The sequence below is a fragment of the Phascolarctos cinereus genome, unplaced genomic scaffold, assembly GCF_003287225.1.
Source record: "Phascolarctos cinereus isolate Bilbo 61053 unplaced genomic scaffold, phaCin_HiC Scaffold_8;HRSCAF=390, whole genome shotgun sequence".
NCBI lineage: Eukaryota > Metazoa > Chordata > Mammalia > Diprotodontia > Phascolarctidae > Phascolarctos > Phascolarctos cinereus.
In genome coordinates this window covers 2,638,843-2,660,932 of record NW_027556291.1, presented here as the reverse complement: position 1 = coordinate 2,660,932, position 22,090 = coordinate 2,638,843, and the positions used below count along the sequence as shown (strand labels likewise).

Sequence of the window (22,090 nt, the reverse complement as noted above, 5' to 3'; positions counted from 1 at the left end):
TCTTTAGACTATCATAGACTTAAGGCTAGGCAAGCCCTTAGAAGCCATCTGGCAGATGAGGAAACTGAGGTCCAGAGAAAGGAAGTGACTTGCTTCAGGCAGTAAGTACCTAAGTTTGGATTTGAATCCAGGACCTTCAACTCCAAATCCATCATGTCACATAGCAAACAGGCCAATCATTTTTGAGGGGCTGTGGATCTCATTCAGAAAGCCCTCCGATACCATTCCATCTCGGCAGGATAGCCCTCACAACGGTGGTGAGCACATTTGGCAAGTGCGTTTCTCTCTTAAGTTTAGTTTCATATCAATAAGCAGAGGATCATTGCACAGAATTCTTTCTGTGATTGCATGTTATGCCTTCTAAGGATTGATTGTGGATGCTTAGACTGGTGAAAAGAAGATTCAGGAAGAATATAAGTCTTCAAGTATCTGAAGGACTCTTGTGGAAGGGGAAGGGGATGGCCTCAGAGGGGCAACTAAAAACAATGGGGAGAAGTTGAAAAGCAGAAAAGTCGAGCTTGATTTCAAGACAGATGTCTTAATGTGTGCAGTTGGGGGACATGTGCAGTGCAGCCTTGGGAGACAACAGATTCTCTCTCATTCAAGATCTTTAAGTTGTCCGAATGACCGATTGTCAGGTTTGGTGAAGTGAGAGCCTTTTTCTGCTACAGATTGAACTAGGTGGGACTCCAGTGTCTGTCAACTGATATTTGGTGATTCTGTCAAAGAATGTTGTATGATGCCAGGTTAGGCTTGGGAGCCTAATTAGTACATTAGAACATTTTCATATTGCTGTTGATGACTCTTGAATTGCATGGTAGACTAGACTGTATTGGTGAATTTTGCATTATCTTGATTAAAAATTTCTAACCTCTAGTTCTGAGGTGTGCCCTAGGGTGTTTTCAAAAACGAGTATCATTAAATTTTCCCAGCTCCTCAGTCAATCGATCCGTTAATAAGCACTTAGCTCGCTATGTGCCAGGCATGGTGCCAAGTGCTGTGGATACAAAGAAAGGTGAAAACACGGTCCTGCCCTCAAGGAGCTCACTTTCTAATGGGGGAGACTGCATGGAAACCACCGTGTGCACAGAAGAGAGATCCAGGGGAACTGGGAGTTAAGCTTAGTGGAAAAGCACTGCGTCATGGAGGATTGGGAAAGGCTTCTTTTAGAAAGTGACACCTGAGCCTAGAGGTGAGGAGAGAGCATTCTAGGCATGGGGGCCTGCCGGTGCAAAGGCACAGAACTGGGAAATGGAGGGTCTTCTCTGAGAAATAGCCAGCAGGCCTTTGTCACTGGAGTGTAGACTGGACAGATCAGAAGGAGCCAACTTGGGAAGAGCTTTAAATAGCAAGCAGAGGACTTTGGATTTGTTCCTGGAGATAACAGAGAGTTTGTTAAATACAGAGGTGACGTACTGAGAACGGTGCATGCGTTAGGAAAACCCCTTTGGCAGCTGAGTTGGAAGGTGGTGGTTTGGAGAGGGCAGAAACTTGGGGCAGGAGACTAATTAGAAGGCTAAAGACTCTCCAGGTGAGAGTTGAGAAGGGCCTTGACTAGGATGGTGGCTTTGTGAGTGGAGCAAAGAGAGATGTGAAGTGAGAAATGTCAAGGCTTGCCAACAGATTGGCCAAGTGGCTTGAGTGAGAGTGAAGAGTTGAGGCCGACATTGAAGCTATGAGCTTGGATGATGGGAGGATGGTGGGGCCCTTGTCAGTAGTAAGGAGAAAGTCAGAGGAGGGGAGGGCTTGGAGGGAAGATCATGAGTTTAGTTTTGGACGTGCTAAGCTTAAGATAACTATGGGACACATAATTTGAGGTGTCCAAAGGCAAGTTGATAATAGTAGGAGACTGGAGCTGTCTACATAACTCTGGCAGTCATCTCCAAGGAGATGACAATTGAATCCATGGGAGGTGATGAGATCACCAAGCAACTTAATAGAGCACAAGGCCCAGGATAGCTCCTCAGACCCTGGCAATTAATGGGCATGACCTAGATGAAGGTCTATCAAAGGAAACTGAGAAGGGGAGTGCTTAAGAGGAGAGAGCAGTGTGACAAAACCTAGAGAGGAAGGTGAAGGGCAGTGTCAGAGGCTGCACAGGTCAAGATGGATAAAGACTGAGAAGAGGCCATTGGATACGCTACCTAGGAGGTCATTGGTGGCTTTGACTGGATGAGGAGGTTGGAAGCTAAATTATAGAGGGTTTAGAAATAAGTGACTGTAGAGGAAGTAGAAGCATCTAGTTTAGACTGATTTCTAAAGGACTTGAGCTGAGAAGAGGAAGGCCCTAACCCTACAGATACAGAGTGTCCGCACGGGGGAGGGGGGGGGAGGGCTGCACCACCAAGTAAGGGGTTTTTAAGAATGGGAGAGAGATGAGGAAGTTTAGAAGCGGCCAGCAGATAGGGAGATATTGAAGTTTAGAGAGAGAATGGATGTAATCTGTTGGAAAAGTGGAGAGTGGATACGACCAGAGGTTTAGAGCTGGAAGGGGACCCCAAAGGCCATGTAGTCTGAAGCTCTCATTTTACAGAGAAGGAAACAGTCTCAGAGAAGTTAAGTGACTTGCCTTAGGCCACATGGGTCTTATGTAACAGAGGTGAGATTTGAATCCAGGTGTTCTGATTCTAAATTCAATGTTCTTTCTACTATTCCACTTATGGGTATTCCCTCTGCTGGTACAGATGGTAGCACGACAATAGTGGATCCTGAGGTTGTTTCCTCACCTATAAATTAAGAGGGTTTCAAAGTCTCTTTCAACTCTAAATCTTGTGGTCCATTGAAGTATTGGAGAGAGTTGGTGGCACCCCAAGATTTGGGGAGAGGAGACAGGAAATAATCATGTTTTAGAGGAAGAAAAATGGGCAGCTCCTACTTGGTTGTTGTTGGAAGTCAGAGGATTTGGAGCTGGCAGGGGCCTTCAAGATGAGCCTAGAGAGGTTAAATCCCCAAGTCATGAAGGTGGTGAGGATGGAGCCAGCTCCAGAGCGCTGCTCAGCCAGGTGCTGTAGCCCAGAAGTTCTTTGAATGTGGTCTGCAGACCACTGGTAGTCCCTGAGACCCTTCAGAGAGTCTAAGAGGTCGAAACAATTTTCAGAGACATCGTTTACCTATTTGAATACTCCTTCCTTGGCCCACCAACTCTGTGTGAGGCCAAAACAACATATTGCGACAGGTGGACTGCAGAAGCAGACAGGAGAGTCCAAGTATCTTCTAGACATTAAAGGGATTTGCCAAAATGTATAGGACAATGCCACTTCTCTCACTAAACTTTTTTTTAATTTGGAAAATAGTTTTTTTCATAAAACCATGTTATGTTAACATGTTATATAAGTTTATTATTATTTTAAATGAATTCATATTTTAAAATTTTATCAATTTTAACTTTTAGTATAATAAATACTGATAGATATAACCCACATAAGCAAAAGCTCCTTGGGGAGTGGGGAGGGAGTCCTTAATAAATTTGAAGAGTAAGGTGGTCCTGAGATCAAAAAGTTTGAGAATCTGCTCTAGTGGAACAAATTCTAAAACAGAAAGTCTTCAAAGAAACACAGATTATCAATACCCACATGACAAAAGTGTTAAAAAAAAAAAAAGTTTAATCATCTAAGAAATTAACATGAAAACACCTTGCCTTGTGCCCATCAAATGGACAAAGATAATAAAAGACCTTAAGATTGAGTACCAGCCTGGCTTTGGAAAAAGAACTGTGAGCCTGAGAACACAACCTGGAATCATATGATGAATGTGCATGCCCTCTGACCCAGTGGCAGATCCTTTCACTAGGATTATATCCTAGGGAGGCTGTTGATTTGGGGGGGGGGGAGAGAGAATCCTGCTATAGACAAAGAGTCTGAGCAGCAAAGAAGAGGTCACATTTGTATGGCACATTAAGGTTTGCAAAGCACTGTCCACATGGTATCTCCTGACAGCCACCTTGGGAGGGAACGGGTACTCTTAGGATCCCTGTTAGGAAAGTGAAGGGAAGTGACTTGCTCAGAGGGACCCAGCTTGTGGAAGAGCCCGAGGCCAGATTGGAATGCCAGGCTTCCTGACTTGCAAGCCCAGCACTGTCTCCACTCTGCCAAGCACTCCTTATCCAACGATTGGGGAAGAGTTGCACTAACTAGAGGGTACAAATAGGCTGGGCTGTTATTGCACTGCTCAAAAAAGACGAAGGGGGAAGACTTTTGTGAAATGATGCTGAGCGAAGAAAGCATAAGAGAACAGCAACACCGCTAGCAACGACGCCTAGCAAGATTTCCATGATAAATAAGCAAGAAAAACCTCAGAAGGAGTCCCAGGAATGAATAAAGAAGAATCTGTTGGCTCTGATTTCAAAGCTAATGTAGGTGTCTCTGGAGGCAGCTTGGGGTCTCAAAGACCTTGGACAAGTCTTGGCTCTTATCTACTAGCCTGTGCCTCAAGGTTGCAACTGTGTTGTCTGTGTGCATCTGTAGGAGGGAGTTTCTGGACTCCAAGTTTCCTCTGTTGATGAAATGAGTTCAACTCATCCTCCAAAAGAAAAAAAGTGACAGTGACTTTTATCATTGGGCATCCAGTCAGTCACACCGACTTGGAAGGGGGAAGAGAGTCATTTTTTATTCCTTTTCATATTTTCTTCTTCCAGTTTGTATATTTGACTGTCTATAGAAGTTAGAATAAAGTTTATTTTGAATCATATCCACATGCTTTCAGCATCTAGAAAACAGCAAGAGTTGTAAAGGAAAAAATTGCTTTGGGGACTTAGAGAATCAACACAAGGGGACTTGATTTTTTTTTTACCTATTTTACACCTTTATCCTAATTAACAAAGGAATTTTATGAGTAAAAAAATGAAGCTACCTAATTTATTTCAAACATCTTTTCTAAGTAGCCTTATACTGATCTAAGGAGTTAAGCGATCAAACACATTTTAGCCTAATGATGTCATTGAGCTTAATTTCCAGTGAACTCTGCTGTGCAGAGCATTAACTGAGTGTATACTCTGTCTAGTTTGTGAGTTACTTGAGTGTAGATGCCATTTGTCAGTCTTTTTAATTAATTTTTGAGGCATGTGTAGCTTCAGTAGTTCCTAGAAGTAGCACCATTTGTAAGTGAAAGGCCAAAAGCAGATTTTCCACAAGCCTTGTTTGAGCCGCTTGCTGTCTTCACTCTTTTTGGGCGTGTGGTTGTTGCTGCTCTGCAATGTATGTTGTGAGTGATGGGATTTCAGTGCTAGAAGGCTTCAGAGAGCTCAGCTAGTACTCATTTTAGAAAGGTGGCTGGGCCTGGTACTGAGGCCTGGACAGGTCAAGTGGCTGGCCTAAAGTCACACAGCTTGGTCAGCAACTTGGCAAACAGATCTCTAGTGCCTATTTTGTGGGATATCCTGGGCGAGGCTCTGGGGATGAAAATGGGGAAAACGGCCTCGCGGCTGCTCTTGAACAGTTTACAGATTCATAGAAGAGGATAGAACAGGAGTGCACCCGAACATCATACGAGCTAGAGTGTGCTAAGGGCAAAGGAAAGCTCCAGACCAAGGACTAATTAGGTTGGGCCCAGGATTACAATCTCGTTATGTCTTGACTCCCAGTCCGTGCTGCCTAAACAAATAAGAATCTATGTGGAATGAGATGCAAGAGTTCTTACTGAATAACTAGAAGTTCACCAAAGGGTCTATTTTATTCTTATGCCTGATCAAAGCCTCAGTCCAAGGCCTCTCTAGAAACATGTGTAGTTGTATTCTACCCAGGTACAGAATTGCTATGGCCCTGTATGAACTCTCAATACACATCTGAGGCATGTAAAAAGTGGCCTCTGTTTAGTATTTAAGACCCTTCACCATTGGGCTCAATGATAAGGCTCCAGCCTTATCATGTATTGTTCTCCTTTCCATACTGTCTGGTCTAGCCAAGCTGGCCACCTTGTTCCTCCTCTAATTTCCCATCTCTGTGCTTTCTCCTGGGGTGGGAAGTTATTTCTCCACCCTGCCTTTGAATTCCTAGTCTCCTTTGCCTCCATTACACTGTCACCTTCTACATGAGGCCTTACCTGACACCTCCCCCCCCAAGGTATATTTTTAATTTTGTATATTCTTTACATAACTATTGTTAACTCTTTTAATAGAATATAAATTCCTTGAGGGCAGGAACTGTTTCTTTTTGTCTTTGTATCTAATGCCTGGCACATAGTAGGCACTTACTCAATAATTATTGCTTGACTGAAAGAAAGGTAGTTTCTGTAAATATTGATAGGGCGAAATATAGATAAATTAGTGGCCTTCAGAAAGGGTAAAGCATATGAATGGGGAGTAACATGAAATACTTTTGGATAGGTCAGTGGGAGCCATGTGGCGCAGGGCATTAAACACTAGGCTGAGGAATTTGCATTTTGCCCTGAAGATTAAGGGGAGTCACTAAAGGGTTTTGAGTAAGTGAGAGATATGGTCAGTCCTATGTCTTGGCCAGATCACTTTGGCAGCTGTATGGAGGATACATTGGGGAAGGGAAAGTCTAGAAGCTGGGGTGACCAATTGGGAGACTATTACAATTGTTCAGGTGAGAATGATGAAAGCCTGAACTAGGGGTAAGGGAATAAACATTACATGCTTACTGTGTGCCAGGCACTGTGCTGAGCACTTTACAAATGATATCTCATTTTATTCTCACAGCAACTCTGGGAGGTAGTTGCTGTTATTATTCTTATTTTATTGTTTAGGAAACTCAGGCAGACCAGAGGTGAAGTGACTTGTTTAGGGTCACACAGGTAGTAAGTGCCGAAACCAAGATTTGAACTCGGGTCTTCATGACCACAGGCACAGCACTTTTATCTGTTGAGTTACCTAGCTGCATCAAGGTAGTGATCTTATGAATGGTGATATTTCCAGCAGATAGAAGTGACAAGACAAGATGGCTTTCTCATCTGATCACTCCAACACCTTGTCCCCAATTGAGAATAAAGAAAAATAAAACGTATTACAAACATGTATAGTCAAGTAAAACAAATATCCACACTGACCATGTCCCCCCCAAAAAAAAAATCTGTCTCATTCCGCACTCTGAATCTTTCACATATTTATCAGGAGGTGGGTAGCATGTTTCATCATTGTTGCTGTTGTTCATTTGTTTCAGTCGTATCCGTCTCTTTGTGACTCCATTTGGGGTTTTCTTGGCAAAGATATTGGAATGGTTTGCCATTTTCTCCTCCAGCTCATTTTACAGATGGAAGAAACTGAGGCAAACAGGGTTAAGTGACTTGCCCAGGGTCATGCGGTTAATAAGCATCTGAGGTTAGATTTGAATCCCGGGGCTTCCTGATTCTAGGAATGCACTGCACCAGCTAGCTGCCCATGTTTCATCACTAATCCTTTGGAATTCATAGTTGGTCATTACTCTGATCGAAGTTCCTAAGTCTTCCAAAGTTTTGTCTTTACCCTATTGTTGTCATTGTATAACTTGTTCTTCTGGTTCTTGACTCTTCATCAGTTCATATAAGTTTTGCCAGGTTTCTCTGAAACCATTCCCTTCATCATTTTCCATGGCACAATATTCTATCACTTTCATCTACCGTAATTGTTCAGCCATTCCCTCCTCAGATTTCCATTCTTTGCCACCTCAAAAAGAGCTAGAAATATTTCTGTACATTCTCAGTGAGAGTTTGTTTTAGGACTTATCCCTCCTTTAATCTACCTTCAAATTTTTCTCCCCTTTTCTTTGTTTTCCTGTTGAGTAGAATTTCTGTACCCAACTCTTGACAGAGAGAGAGAGAGAGAGAGTGAGTGTGTGAGTGTGTGTGTGTGTGTGTGTGTGTGTGTGTTCTTCCCTCCTTTGACCAATTTATATGAGAGCGAGGTTCAACTGTTAGTTACTCCCCTAGTCCTTCCTCCTTGTTTTTATAGATGTCTACTTGGGCACCCTGATTTTGTGAGACTATTTTCTCTAACCTTCCTTGCCCTTACCCTCTTGTGGATTCCTCTTTCCCTTTCTGTTCTCTTAAGATCATCAAAATATAACAATTACTCCCAGGCCTTGTCTAATTGAACTCTTTCTAAGACCCCAGATGATAGGATGCAGAGAGGAGATACACACGTATCATCTCCCCGTATTTGAATGTAAACAGTTTGTCCTTGTTTAGTCCCTTATCGTTGTGCATTTGAATTTACATTTTTGTATTTCTCTATACTCTTGTGCTCGAACTTCCAAGTTCTTATGAAGCTCTGATCTTTTCACTGGGAGTGCTTGGAAGTCTTCTTTCATTAAAAGTCCATTCCTCCTTGCCTCCCCCCACCCCACCCCTCACCCCATAGGTGGGGAAGTTATTCTTGGCTGTAAGTCTATGTATCCTTTGCCTCCTGGAATATTGTATTCCGAACTCTGTTTCTTTATACTGGTGGCTACTAAATCATGTGTGAGCCTGACTCTGGTTCCTCAGTACTTGAATCCTTGTTTTCTGGCTGCTTGTGGTACTTTTTCTTTGACCTGGAAGTTTTGGATTTTGGCCTCCATGTTCTTGGAAGTTTTAATTCAGGAGGTAACCACTGGATTCTTTCTATTTTCACTTTGCCCTCTTGTTCTAAGAGATCTGAGCAGTTTAAATTTTTTGTTTTTTAATATGTCTAGACTTTTTTTGGTCATGGGTTTCAGGTAGTCCACTCATTTTAAAAAAATGTATTTTTCCCCCCAATTACACATAAAAACAATTTTAGACATTCATTTAAAAATATTTTTTGAGTTCCAAATTCTTTCCTTCTGTCCCTCCCTCCCCCCTTCCCTATTGAGAAGGCAAGCAATTTGACTGAGGTTATACATATGGAGTCATGGAAAACATTTCCAAGAAAGAAAACACAGCTTAACACCCCCCCCCAAGAAAATAAAGATTAAGTAAAGAAAAAGTATGCTTTGATCTGCATTCAGACTCCATCAGTTCTTTCTCTTGAGATGAGATTTTTTTTCTCTCTGGAGATGATTTTTCATCATAAGTCCTTCAGAATTGTCTTGGATTGTTGTATTGCTAAGAATAGCTAAGTCATTCACATTTGATCATCATACAGATGTTGCTGTTACTGTAACAGTGTTCTCCTGGTTCTGCTCATTTCACTTTGCATCAGTTCATGTAAGTCTTTCTGAAAGCATCCTGCTGATCATTTCTTATAGCACAATAGTATTCCATCACAATAATATACAACAACATGTTCACCCATTCCCCAATTTGATAGGCATCCTCTCAATTTCCAATTCTTTGCCATCACTAAAAGAGCTGCTATAAATATTTTTGTACATATAGATCATTTTCCTTTTTGTTTTTATCTCTTATAGGATACAGACCTAGTAGTGGTATTGCTGGATCAAAGGGTATGCATGGTTTTATAGCCCTTTGGGCATAATTCCAAATTGCTTTACAGAATGGCTGAATCTGTATACCACTTTACCAACAGTGCATTGGTGTCTCAATTTTTCCCACATCTCACATTTATCATTTTCCTTTTCTGTCATGTTACCCCATCTGACAGGTGTGGGGTGGTAGCTCAGAGTTCTTTTAATTTGCATTTATATAATCAATAGTGACTTAGAGCATTTTTTCATATGATTATAGATAGCTTTTACTACTTCATCTGAAAAATGCTTGTTCATGTCCTTTGGACATTTATCAATGGGGAAATGGCTCTTATTTGTATAAATTTTGACTCGATTCTCTATATATTTGAGTTCACTATATATATGAGTTCTCTATATATTTGACTCAGTTCTGTGTGTGTGCATTTCTCTATATATTTGTGAAATGAGGTCTTTATCAGAGAAAGTTGCTGTAGAATTTTTCACAGTTAACGATTATTAATTATGTATTTCCCTCATCCTATTTCCCCATTTATCCTGCTCTTTCCTTTCACCCTGTCCATTCTCAAAAGTATTTTACTTCTGACTTTTATCTCTCTCAACCTGTCTTCCCTTCTATCAGCCCACCTTCTTATCCCCTCCCCCCCTACTTTCCTGTATGGTAAGATAGATTTCTATACCCAACTGAGTGTGTGTTATTTCCTCTTTGGACCAATTATGATGATAGTGTTCATACATTTCCCCCTTCCTCCATCTTGCCCTCCACTGTAAAAGCTCTTTCATGCCTCTTTATGTCAGATAATTTGCCCCATTCTACCTCTCCCTTTCCCCTTCTCCCAGTGCATTCCCCTTTCTCACCCCTTAATTTTTTTAGATAACTGTCCTGTCATATTCATCTCACACACACATTCCCTCTGTTTTATGTATACTTCTAAGTTCCCTAATAATGAGAATTTTTAGGAGTTATAAGCACCATTTTACTATGTAGTCATGTAAACTGTTTAACCTTATCGGACCTCTTATAATTTCTCTTTCCTGTTTACCTTTATATGTTTGAGTCTTGTATTTGAAAGTCAAATTTTCTATTCAGCTCTACTGTTTTCATCAGGAATGCTTGAAAGTCCTCTGTTTAATTGAATATCCATTTTTCCCCTGAAGGATTATACTGAATTTTGCTGGATAGGTGATTTTTGGTTGTAATCCTAGCCCTTTTGCCCTCTAGAATATTAAGAATATATCTAGAATATATTTACCCCTGAGATCCTCTAATGTAGAAACTACTAAATTTTGTATTATTCTGATGGTGGCCCCATGATATTTGAATTGTTTCTTCTTGGCTGCTTGCATTATTTTGTCCTTGACCTCTGGAAAATTTGGCTGTAGTATTCCTGGGAGATTTCATTTTGGGATCTCTTTCAGGAGGTGATCAGTGAATTCTTTCAATTTCTACTTTACCCTCTGGCTCTAGAATATCAGGGCAGTTTTCCTGTATAATTTCTTGAAATATGTCTAGGCTCTTTTTATACCTTTCAGTAGTCCAATAATTCTTAAATTATCTCTCCTGCATATATTTTCCAGGCTAGTTGTTTTTCCAATGAGATATTTCAAATTTTCTTCTTTCTTTTCATTCTTTTGATTTTGTTTGATTGTTTCTTGATGTCTCAAAGTCATTAGCTTCCACTTGCCCAATTCTAATTTTTTATAACAAAATAATTTATTTCGAAGAAAAATAAGACTGAACAATTTGACAACAGAAATCCACAATTAAATAAATCCTTATAAGCACTAGGAGATGAATTGTAAACTTGCTAAATGAGAACTTCTTCACAAAATTATAATATCCTTTTATGCATGTTTAGTTTTATTATTGAAAATAACATTTTATTTTTTCAATTACATGTAAAGACAAATTTTAATATTTATTTTAAAAAATTGAGTTCCAAATTTTCTTCCTCCCTCCCTCCCCTCCCCCTCCTCTGAGAAGGGCAAGACTTTTAAATAGGTTATATATGTGCAATCATGTAAAACATATTTCCATATTAATCATGTTGTGAAAGAAGAAACAGACCAAAAGTTAAAAAAAAAACACAAAAAAGATAAAGTGAAAGTAGTCTGTTTCCATCTGCATTCAGATTCCATCAATTCTTTCTGTGGCCATGGATAGCATTTTTCATTGAGTCCTTTGGAATTGTCTTGGATCCTTGTATTGCTAAGAGCCAAGTTATTTGTAGCTGATCATCTCACAATGTTGCTGTTACTGTGTACAACGTTCTCCTGGTTCTGCTCACTTCACTTTGCTAAGTTCATGTAAGTCTGCTGAGATCTGCCAGCACATCTTTCCTTAGTGTATAGTAGTATTCCATTTCATTCATATACCACAGCTTGTTCAGTCATTCCCCCACTGAATGAGCATCCCCTCAATTTCCAATTCTTGGCCACCACAGAAAGAGCTGCTATAACTCTTTTTGTACATGAGGGTCTTTTTCCCATTTGTATGATGTCTTTGGGATACAGCCCTAGAAGTGCTATTGCTGGGTCAAAGGGTATGCACATTTTTATAGCCCTTTGGGCATAGCTCCAAATTGCTCTCCAGAATGGTTGGATCAGTTCACAACTCCACCCACAGTGCATTAGTGTCCCAATTTTCCCACATCTTCTCCAACGTTTATCATCTTCCTTTTCTGTCATGTTAGCCAACCTGATAGGTATGAGGTGTAGTACCTCAGAGTTGTTTTAATTTGCATTTCTCTAATCAATAGTGATTTAGAGCATTTTTTCCCCACATGACTATAGATAGCTTTGATTTCTTCATCTGAAAACTGCCTGTTCATATCCTTTGACCATTTATCAATTGGGGAATAACTTCTTATAGATTTGACTCAGTTGTCTATATATTTGAGAAATGAGGCCTTTATCGGAGACACTGACTGGAAAAATTGTTCCCCAGTGTTCTGCTTTCTTTCTGATCTTGGTTGCACTGGTTTTGTTTGTGCAAACTCTTTAAAATTTAATGTAACAAAAATTATCCATTTTCTGTCTCGTAATACTCTCTATCTCTTGTTTGATTATAAATTCTTCCCTTCTCCATAGATCTGACAGGTAATATCTCAGGCTCCCCTAATTTGCCTATGATATCATCCTTTAGGTCTGAATCATGTACCCATTTTGACCTTATCTTGGTATGTGGAGTGAGATGTTGGTCTATGCCTAGTTTCTGCCATACTGTTTTCCAGTTTTCCCAGCATGTTTTGTCAAGTAGCGAGTTCTTATCCCAGAAGTTGGGATCTTTGTGTTTATTAAACACTAGATTACTATGGTCACTTATTCCTGTGTCTTGTGTTCCTAATCTATTCCATTGATTGACTGACCACTCTATTTCTTGGCCAGTACCAGATAGTTTTGATGATTGCCACTTGAGATCTGGTATGCTTAGACCACCTTCCTTTGCTTTTTTTTTTTTTTCATTAATTCCCTTGATATTCTGGACCTTTTGTTCTTCCAGATGAATTTTATTGTTATTTTTTCTAGCTCTATAAAATAGTTTTTTTGGTAGCTTGATATGGCACTGAATAAGTAAATTAATTTAGATAGAATTGACGGTTTTATTGTATTGTCTTGGCCTACCCATGAGCAATTGATATTTTTCCATTTGTTTAGATCTGACTTTATTTGCATGAGCAATGTTTTGTAATTGTGTTTATATAGTTCCTGGGTTTGTCTTGGCAAGTACTTTATATCGTCTACAGTTATTTCAAATGGAATTTCTCTTTCTATCTCTTGCTGTTGGGTGAGTTTTCTTTTTTAATATTATCCCTGCTGTGATGCCATCCACTGGCCTTCAACCAGTCTCCTTTTCTCTGTTGTGTCCTGCCCAGGCTTGATTTGGTAATAGGGCTGATATTGCCTATGCTTCTTTCTGGGTGAAGGTCAGTTTCTTTACTGTATAAACCTAAAGTCCAGCAGGGAAATGTGGGGTTTTTATACCTAGAACCATTTCATTGTATGTACAAGAATATAAGCTGAGATAAACTGTATACAACTCTAAGGAAATCGCACAACTGAAATATCTTTCTTTCTGTTGTAGCCTGGATACCTCTCAATTCTTTGTTATAACTTTGGTGTGGAAACCTACTACCAGAAGAAATTTGAAGAGTGCTCACACTGGCTTGGGTAATATACATGACTTATTTAAGTTTGGAAGCCTTTGATTACCATCAGTGGCACTTAATGTTTACTCTAAGCACGCAGTCCATAACACTCCTGAGGGAGGCCTGAACCAGATTTAAATGTAATTGGAAAATAGTTAACAAAATCAATAAAAATTCAATAAAACATAGAACAGGTTATGTTTGAAAACTAAGTCCCACAGAGATGTGGCCCCCAGGGATCCTTAGGTACAGTTTCATGGCCTCTGTGCCTATTGGAGCTTGATACTAATGTGCTAAAGGACTCAGAGTCGGCCCTTTTTTTTTTTTTTAAGCTAGTCAGTTATTTTGACAGGGGAAAAAAGAAAATCTTCCCCAATTTCAAAATCAGCATTTCTCCCTCAAAACTTGCTTCTTTAACATGTTAACATCTGTTTTTCTGTTAACATGTTAACATTTAAATTTCAAAATCTAGGAAAAAGTTTTCTCCAGCCTGCCTCTCTACTGTTGTTGGCCTACTTCCTGGAAGCATGTTCTTTTTTAAAAAATATTTTTTATCAGTGCCATTTTTTAAAAGCATCGTTGCCATGTTAAGGCGGCTAGGCAGTACAGTGGATAGAGCTCTGGGCTTGGAATCAAGAAGACTCATCTTCCTGAGTTCAAATCTGGCTCTCTTCTCCCTTCCCCCCCCCATCCCTGCAAATCTTAACGTTTCATAGCATGTCAAACATACTTGCATTGCACTGATATCATATGCTGACTCTGGAAATGTGTTGACAATGTGCCAGGCACTGTATGAGATACAAAAACACACAAGAGAACAGTTCCTCCTCTCAAAAAGCTTGCATTCTATTTTGGGGAGATATTGTATGCATAAGTATATGTAACGTGGAGACAAAACAAGTCTAAGAAAATTGGGGGAAGGGGCTCTAGGAGCTGGGGGTGGAATTCAGGAATGGCTTCCTGTTGAAGGTGTCCCTTGGGCAGAGTTGTAAAGGAAGCAAAGGATCCTGAGAGGTGCAGCAGTTAGCAGATGGAAAGACCCAAAGCCAGGAAATGGAGGCACAGGGAGCAGGCCAGTGTGGCTGGAGTAGAGAGGAAGAGGGTGGGGGAGGGGTATATAATTTGGATTGGGAAGATAGCCTGGAGCTAGGCTTGTAAGGGGCTTAAAAGCTAAACCTAAGGATCCTAGGGGGCTCTCTACCATGCCATCTGAGTTTATTGAGTAAGTAGTGTAAGCAGACCTTGACTTTAGGAAATCCCGTTGGCCACAGGGTAGAAGATGGATGGGAGAGGGGAGGTATTGGAAGTTGGGAGAGCACTTGGAAGGCTCTTGGGAAGGCCTAAACATAGGGCAGAAGGGGGCCAGAAAGCAGTCCAGAAATGCAAAGGGACTCTTGTTTCCCTCAGGCATACTGTATTCTTCTGGAGTTGGTCTTCATGGTACATGGTGTACCTCATTACAAAAAGTTTGCAGTTTATCTTCCCATGTCCACTTCAATGAGAAAAAGACTAACTATAGGAAAAATTCTTTGTATCATTTTGAGAAACCAAGAAATACAACTTTAGTAACAGAGAATGTTCACAGGCATAGTTTATCTACAACATTTCAACATAGAAATAATTTGTGTTTTAATCCTTAGAACACACTTTTGTAAAGAAGCCCAAGATTGTGTTAAAGACTAGGCTAATGACGATCAAAATCACCCAACTGGGCTGATGATGCAAGCTGTCCTGCCTTTGAACAGGCAGTATGTTCCAGAAGCCTTTAGAAGGCAGCCTTCTTTTGGTAATTTGAATCATTGTAAATACATGACAAGAGCCGACTAGTTCAACAAAAAAGATTCTGCACTGGTGGAACCCATTTGGAAAGTGAATAATGTCCCTTGTCCTGGTAAGTGACAACATTTGAGGGCAGAGTACTGACAAGGGCCATGGAATCAGCCTGTTAGGAGGGGGCCATGCCAGGAAGGCAAAAGACAGACTGAGGCTCACAGGACTAATCTGGAGCTTGCTCCCTAAAAGCTGCTGATCCAAGGCATAAGCCAAGACTCTGGTTTTCTTTTCTACCTGCCTTGTCATGTGTATCATAATCAGAAATCTTATTGTAGAAATCTGATAGTGAAGACACTGGTGCTATAGACTAATACTGTTTTCTCTTTCCAACCCGTATACCATAGTTACTCTTACAGGAACAGAATCGGACCCATGGTATAACTAATGCTATATAATAGTAACTTAATTGTGATAGGGTTCTTTGGAAAGAGAATTGGGGGGAAATAAGCCCTAGCTCTAAGAAGCAGAAATAGAACAGTGGGAGGAGCACTAGATTTAGGGGCAGGAGAGGCCAGGGCTTCAAGCTTGCCTTAAATCTAGCTCTTGCAAGATCATGAGTAAGGCCTAATTCAGCTTCACGTTGTTCATTTATGAAATGGGTATAATACTTACCTCACAGTACCCTGTGAGGGCTTAATGTGAGAGGCAAGATAATGGAGATAATTGTATATAGAATGCTTTGCCCCTCCTAAAGAGCTCTACAGATGGTAGAGTGTTACTGTGTGAATACTGGGAAATGCACCATCTCTTAGGTTGTTTTGAGAATAACTCCTTCAAAGAAAGCACTTGTTTGGGTATGCATAGTTGTAGGAATGGTCACTGAAGTCCACCAGCGAGATAGATAGCAATATTACAGTTAGTTGATGTCACCTGTGCCATCAGTGTGAAATGTTAGGGGGGTTGCTGCTGTCTTCATTTTCTAGCAGATGCTGACAGTGGTCATTGTGGCCACCTCTACTTTCTCTCCTAGATCACTGGAACAAATAGGTCTTTTTCACCCCCTCCTCGTCTTAGGTGATATAATCATATGAACCCCAGCCCCTTCATTTCCCAGCACAGAGTGCCAAATGGTAGAAGGATTCTTCTTTCCTGCTTTGATCAGACCTAGGCTCAGAGATGTCTGCAAGCTATTGGTGAGGGACACCAGAGTGAATAGCTGCTAATTCCATAATTTCTTTTGTCACTATCATACCAGAAGGAAGTCATAGGGGAAGAGAGTGGGCTTTTCACAAATTTTCACTGCTCTTAGGGCAGTCAATCTCTTAGGAAGTGAAGTTGTTTCTGTTCTAGAATTCTAGGGGTACACTGCTTTCATTCAATCCCTACTTTGCTGCTTCATCGAAGGGGGGGTACGGCATAGATCCAGAGCCAGAAAAGGATCTTCCTGGCCATCTCACTGCCCAGCATCCTTAAAAGAGAAAGCTGGGGCCTAGTGAGACTATGCCTTTGCCAAGGTCACATGGGTAGGAAGTAGCAGAAACAGGATTTAGACTCCTTAAGTCCTTTTACTCTGAAGCACAGGATCCTTTATTCTTTCAGCAAGCATTTAGGGAAGTGCCTTTCGTTGCCAGGCCCTGCACTAGATGCTAGGAATATGAAGACAAAATGGAAGGTGTCACTGTCTGTAAGGAGCATGTTACATCCTGAGGGCTGGGAACGTGATTGGTGAAGACAAAATAACCCCAAAGTAATTTCTAGGTTGGGGGCAGGGCATGAGCATTTGGGGGCATCAGGAAAGGCTGAGGCCTTAGGAGGAGGTGGTCCATGGGCTTAACCTTGAAGGTGATTGGACATTTTAAGAGGCAGATGATTCCAGGCCTGGGGAACAGCCTGTACAAAGGCAGGCCACTCCCTGCCCCTCCAGCCCAAGCCTGATCTCTAAACTTGCATCCTCTAGTCACTCAGACTTGCGAGCTGGAAGGGTTCTTGGAGGTCATTTACTCCATATTCCTCATTTTAAAGATAAAGAAACTGAGGCTTGATGGAAGGTCAGCCTGGTTGCTTCTCGCTTTGTATCCCCAGCACTTAGCTCTACACCTGGCATACAGCAGGCACTTAATTGCTGCTTTTTGATTTGTTGGCTTGTGTCTGGTGAACAACAAGTAGGGCAGTTTGACTGTCAGTGGGCATAAAGGAAAGTGGCATGGTGCCCAATAAACCGAGAAAAGTAGGTGGAGCCAGGTTGGGCAGGCTCTTAAATGCCAGATGACGAAGTTGGTATTTGATCCCAGAGGCAAAAGAGCGAGGCCCTGGAACTTCTTGGTAGGGTCTGCCAAGCCAGAATGACTTCATGTAGAGGCCTAGTGATAGAATGAAGAAGAGCCTGACTCAGTTTGGAGACAATTATCTCCTGAGGGTTGGCCATCATGCCTCCTAATCGCCCCCTTTCCATGGCCCCATAACCTGTCCCTTCTGTCGAGACTCATTCTCCAAACTTCTCTATTTTTGATGAAACCACTACCATCTTCCCAGTCACCCAGATTTGAAACTTCAGAATCCTCGGAGGATCATGGATTTAAGAGTATGAAGCATTCTTAAAGGTCACCTCATCTAGATGCTCTCAGAAAAACCTAGAAAGATTTACGTGAACTGATGCAAAGTGAAATGAGTAGAACCAGGAGAATGTTGTACATGGTAACAGCAACATCGTATGATGATCAACTGCGAGTGACTTAGCTCTTCTCAGCAGTGCAGTGATTCAAGACAACTCTGAAGGACATATGATGAAAAATGGTATTCATCCCCAGACAAAGAACTGATGGAGTCTGAAGGCAGATTGAAGCAGCCTTTTTTACTTTCATTATTTTTCTTGGTTTTTAATTTTGGTCTATGTTTTATTTTATAATGTGACTAATATGGAAATATGTTTTGCATGACTACACATGTATAACATATATCAAATCGTTTGCCTTCTCAAGGAGGGAAGTGGGGAAAGAGGGAGAGAATTTGGAACTCAATTTTTTTAAATGAATGTTGAAAATTGTTTACATGTAATTGGGGGAAAATAAAATACTAAATTGAAAAAAAAGCCCTTTTCCTACTCCCAGTTGTATGAGATCAGGGAACTTGGGCCTAATGAGGTTGGATTGCCATACTGTTAGCAAGTAGAAGAGCTAAGATTCCAGCCCAGAGGCCTTTAGTAAATGTTTTCATCAAAATTTAACCCAAAGGCTATCTCCTTCGCATAAGAAACATTTGCTGGTTCCCACTAGCTGAAATGACTTTGTTTCTATGTTGTATGGACTCATGTGCTGTCTTCTCTGTTAGAAAGTTCGTATCCTCAGCATGTAGCATAGTGCCCAGGAGATGCTTCGGTTAGCTTTTGTTAAGTGTCCACTATGGGCCAGGCACCATGCTATGTATGAGCTGTGATGCCCTGCCATACTGAGTTCTGCTGGGGAAGAGTGATTCCTCCACTGCATGCCTTTGCTCCAGTGTTAATGGCCTCTTGGTTGCACTCAAATAATATCTTTTTTTAAATTAGTTTATTTTTGATTTATCAACAATCACTTCCATATGCTTTTGAGTTTAAAATTTTTCTCCCCTTTCCTCCCCAAGATGGTGCATGATCTGATACAGACTCTGTGTGTGTGTGTGTGTGTGTGTGTGTGTGTGTGTGTGTGTGTATAAAAATTCTTACTAAACATATTTTCAGATTAGTGGTATTATAAGTAAAAATTAGAACCAATACGAGGAACCACCAGAAAGAGGAAACAAAACTCAATGGAAGAGGAAAAAAAAATAGCAGTCTGCTTCGATCTGCATTCAACTTCCATAGTCCTTTTTTTGGATGTGGATAGCATTTTCCATCACAAGGCCTTTGGAGATATCTTAGATCCTTGTATTGCTGGGAAGAGTTAAGTTTGTCAATATTAGTCATTGCACGATGTGGCTATTATCGTGTACAACGTTCTCTTGGTTCTGCTCACTTCACTCAGCATCAGTCCATACAAGTCTTTCCAGGTTTTTCTGAAGTCGGTCTGTTCATCATTTCTCATAGCACTATGGTATTCCATTACACAGATATCATTTTTAAAGTTCCATAAAATAATTTTAGCTTACACAATGCCAAGTAAGCTTCGATTGTTTTCAGAAGTAGTGCAGAAATTTGATTGTGGGAAATTAATATATAGCATTGAAGAGAAATATAATAAACTAGAAAAGGCTTTGGAAATTAACACTGATTTATGGCTAACTGTATTTTTTTTTGGGGGGGGGGCAACTGGGATTAAGTGACTTGCCCAGGGTTACACAGCTAGTAAGTGTCAAGTGTTTGATGTGAGGCTGGAAAACTGTATATTTTTCAGTGTAAAAAAAATATCCCACTTCCAGTCAATACTAATGATAGTTTCCTCCTATGTACTTGTTCTCCCTGTTCTAATGCATTCATTTCATTCCTTGGAGCAAGTAGGGCTTATAGCAGTGTCAGCTAGCTCTTTTCCTAGGGTGCCATTGATCAATGAAATTCAAGAGACAGAAATGAAAATGGTTGCGAGGACAGCTGGGGAGGGATGGAGTAAAATAGATGGGGGGGGGAAGCTAAAAATATTATAGCTTCCTCTCCAAGTGACAGGAAAGACATGAGAACCATTTTAAAATGTTTTTGAAGGATTTAAGGGATAGACAGGTTGTTTCAAGATGGGGCATGAATATGAATAAAGAAGAGTAATGGGATGAAATCACCAAGCCAAAGAATACACACAGGAAAATATTCCTAGTGAGATCTTATTGTATATTAGTGAAATAAATTGGAGAAGCAGTAGAAAACATTTGAAATGGAAACATGATTGGACAAAACCCTAGAGAATGTTCTGCCAGGAAAAATCCAATGATAATTCTGGTTGGATAGAACTTAATGAATCTGATTATTCGCTCTGGTCAGAGAGCAGAAAGTTGGCGAAGGTAGCCCTGGGGGCTAAGGAAGATTTGAGCCCCTTGCTTGGGTGCTCAGCATGACTACCTTCTTTGGTACTTCTTTCCCCTGAGTAAACCTTCAGTTTGCTGAGCAGCTTGTGTTCTGCCATTGGTCACTTCTTGGAAGATGTGACAGTCCTTGAGACCCTGTCCTATGTTGTTTTTACTTTTATTCATATTTCATTATTTCTTTCCCGAATCTGTGATCTTTCTCTAGCATGGATTGCAACATGTTTATTACTTCTCACCCTTCTCTATCCCATTGCCCTCCACATGGGGTCCAGTGTGCCAGCAGGAAGCCTTCCTTTATATCAGTGCATTGCTGCCTTATTGGTTTCTTGGCCCCTGCCTTGGGCAATCAGATTAATGAAGCATAGGGCTGGACCCCTGCTCATAGCCATGTCTTTAAAAGCATAAGTCACAATAACATAGAATTGCAAAAGAAACCAAGTACATTTATCAAAATATTATTTAAAAAAAAAGTTCACAGATGCTAGGTTAAGAACTTTTGCTCTAGAGTTCTTTACGTTGTGTAGAAGGAAAACCAGTGGAGCATGTGGACTCATCATCAGTTATTTCTCACTCCCACTACATATTTAGCCTTATCTCCTTTATGCTGCTTATGGTGTGCAGTTTGTCCTTGCTAATATGTTGCAGCCTACTCATGCCCACCGTGTGCCTCTTTGTTGTCCCCTTAGGTGACCTATGGCTTTAATTCTTTAGAGACTGGTGTTTCGTGACTCAACAGCTATACAAAATCACCAAACTAATATTGATTTTAAGAAGATGAGTCTTTGTTTCAGGGAGTAGCTTGGGGGGGTGTTATTAAAAATACTGTATAATTTCCCAAAGGCAGTCAGCCTACTCTCTCCTTGTTAAATTTGGATACCAATTCATTGTCTAGCCACGCTTTTTCGTACAAGATATATATACTGGTGGGCTAACTCTATGGGCTGGCCATCCAATCACATATAGTCATTATGCCTCACTTTTTTTCTCCTATTTGGACAGGCTGAATTCTTGAGGAATTAAGAATCTTATGAAGTTCCCCTAGTATTCTGGGACTTTATGCAGTCAGGATAATTTGTAGTTGTAATCGTTTGCAAGCCGACACATCTGCAGGACCTCATCATCTATGGGGAATCTCTCTTCCATTTGCACTGGACGTCCTCCATGACACTGGCAAATGTTTTGCCAATTTTCACCTCATTCGAGTTATTTTGTCCAATTGTATTAACCAAAACCAAACCTCCAACATATGTGAAAAATAAAGATCAAACTCCCCCTCCCCACTCCAGTTGAAGATAGTGCAGCTTATCTTAAGAAGTTCATTACAGAAGTCTAAAAACACAGCATCTTTCCCTCCCAGTACTAATGTTTAAAAAGAACAGAAATCAATTTCCAGCGAATTGGTGACGAGAAGCAGGTAAAATTTTGAAATTCTAGTAAAAGCTGCTGAGCCAATCTTTTCCTCTTCTTTTCGAAGGCTCACCAGGATAGAAATAGTAACCTAAGCTCAGCACTTATGCTTCATGAGTGAGCTCGTGTGTAGCTTCTGCAAATTGCTGGGTATTGTCCATCATGTCTTCTGTCGTTTCTTCTGTACTGAGTACTGGAAACACAGATACAAGCAAGAAAGATAATTTTTGTCCTCAAGAAGCTTTCATTCTAACGGGGAAAGATAACACATAAAAGTACAGCTGAAAAACAGAGCCCAGGAAAGGTTACCCATGTTTGGGTTAGGCAGCTGTTGAAAAGTCTGGAAAGTAGGGTAAGTGAGTGACTTGGAGCATGGCCAGGGCCCCTCCTCAAATATTGGGCTGGGTAGTCATTCATTAATCAGGAGAGCAGGACCTCAGGGCAGAAATTTTACCAGAG

The 22,090-nt window shown here is 40.7% G+C and overlaps 1 protein-coding gene across 1 annotated transcript in view; it reads left to right on the top strand.

Annotated features, from left to right (window-relative positions):
- Positions 1 to 22,090, top strand: part of TEX11 (testis expressed 11) — a 148,176-nt gene that overhangs the window by 2,767 nt on the left and 123,319 nt on the right. The window contains exon 3 of the mRNA XM_020976509.2: positions 13,402 to 13,487. Within this exon, the coding sequence (XP_020832168.1) occupies positions 13,402 to 13,487 (86 nt within the window). The remainder of the gene's footprint in view (positions 1 to 13,401; positions 13,488 to 22,090) is intronic.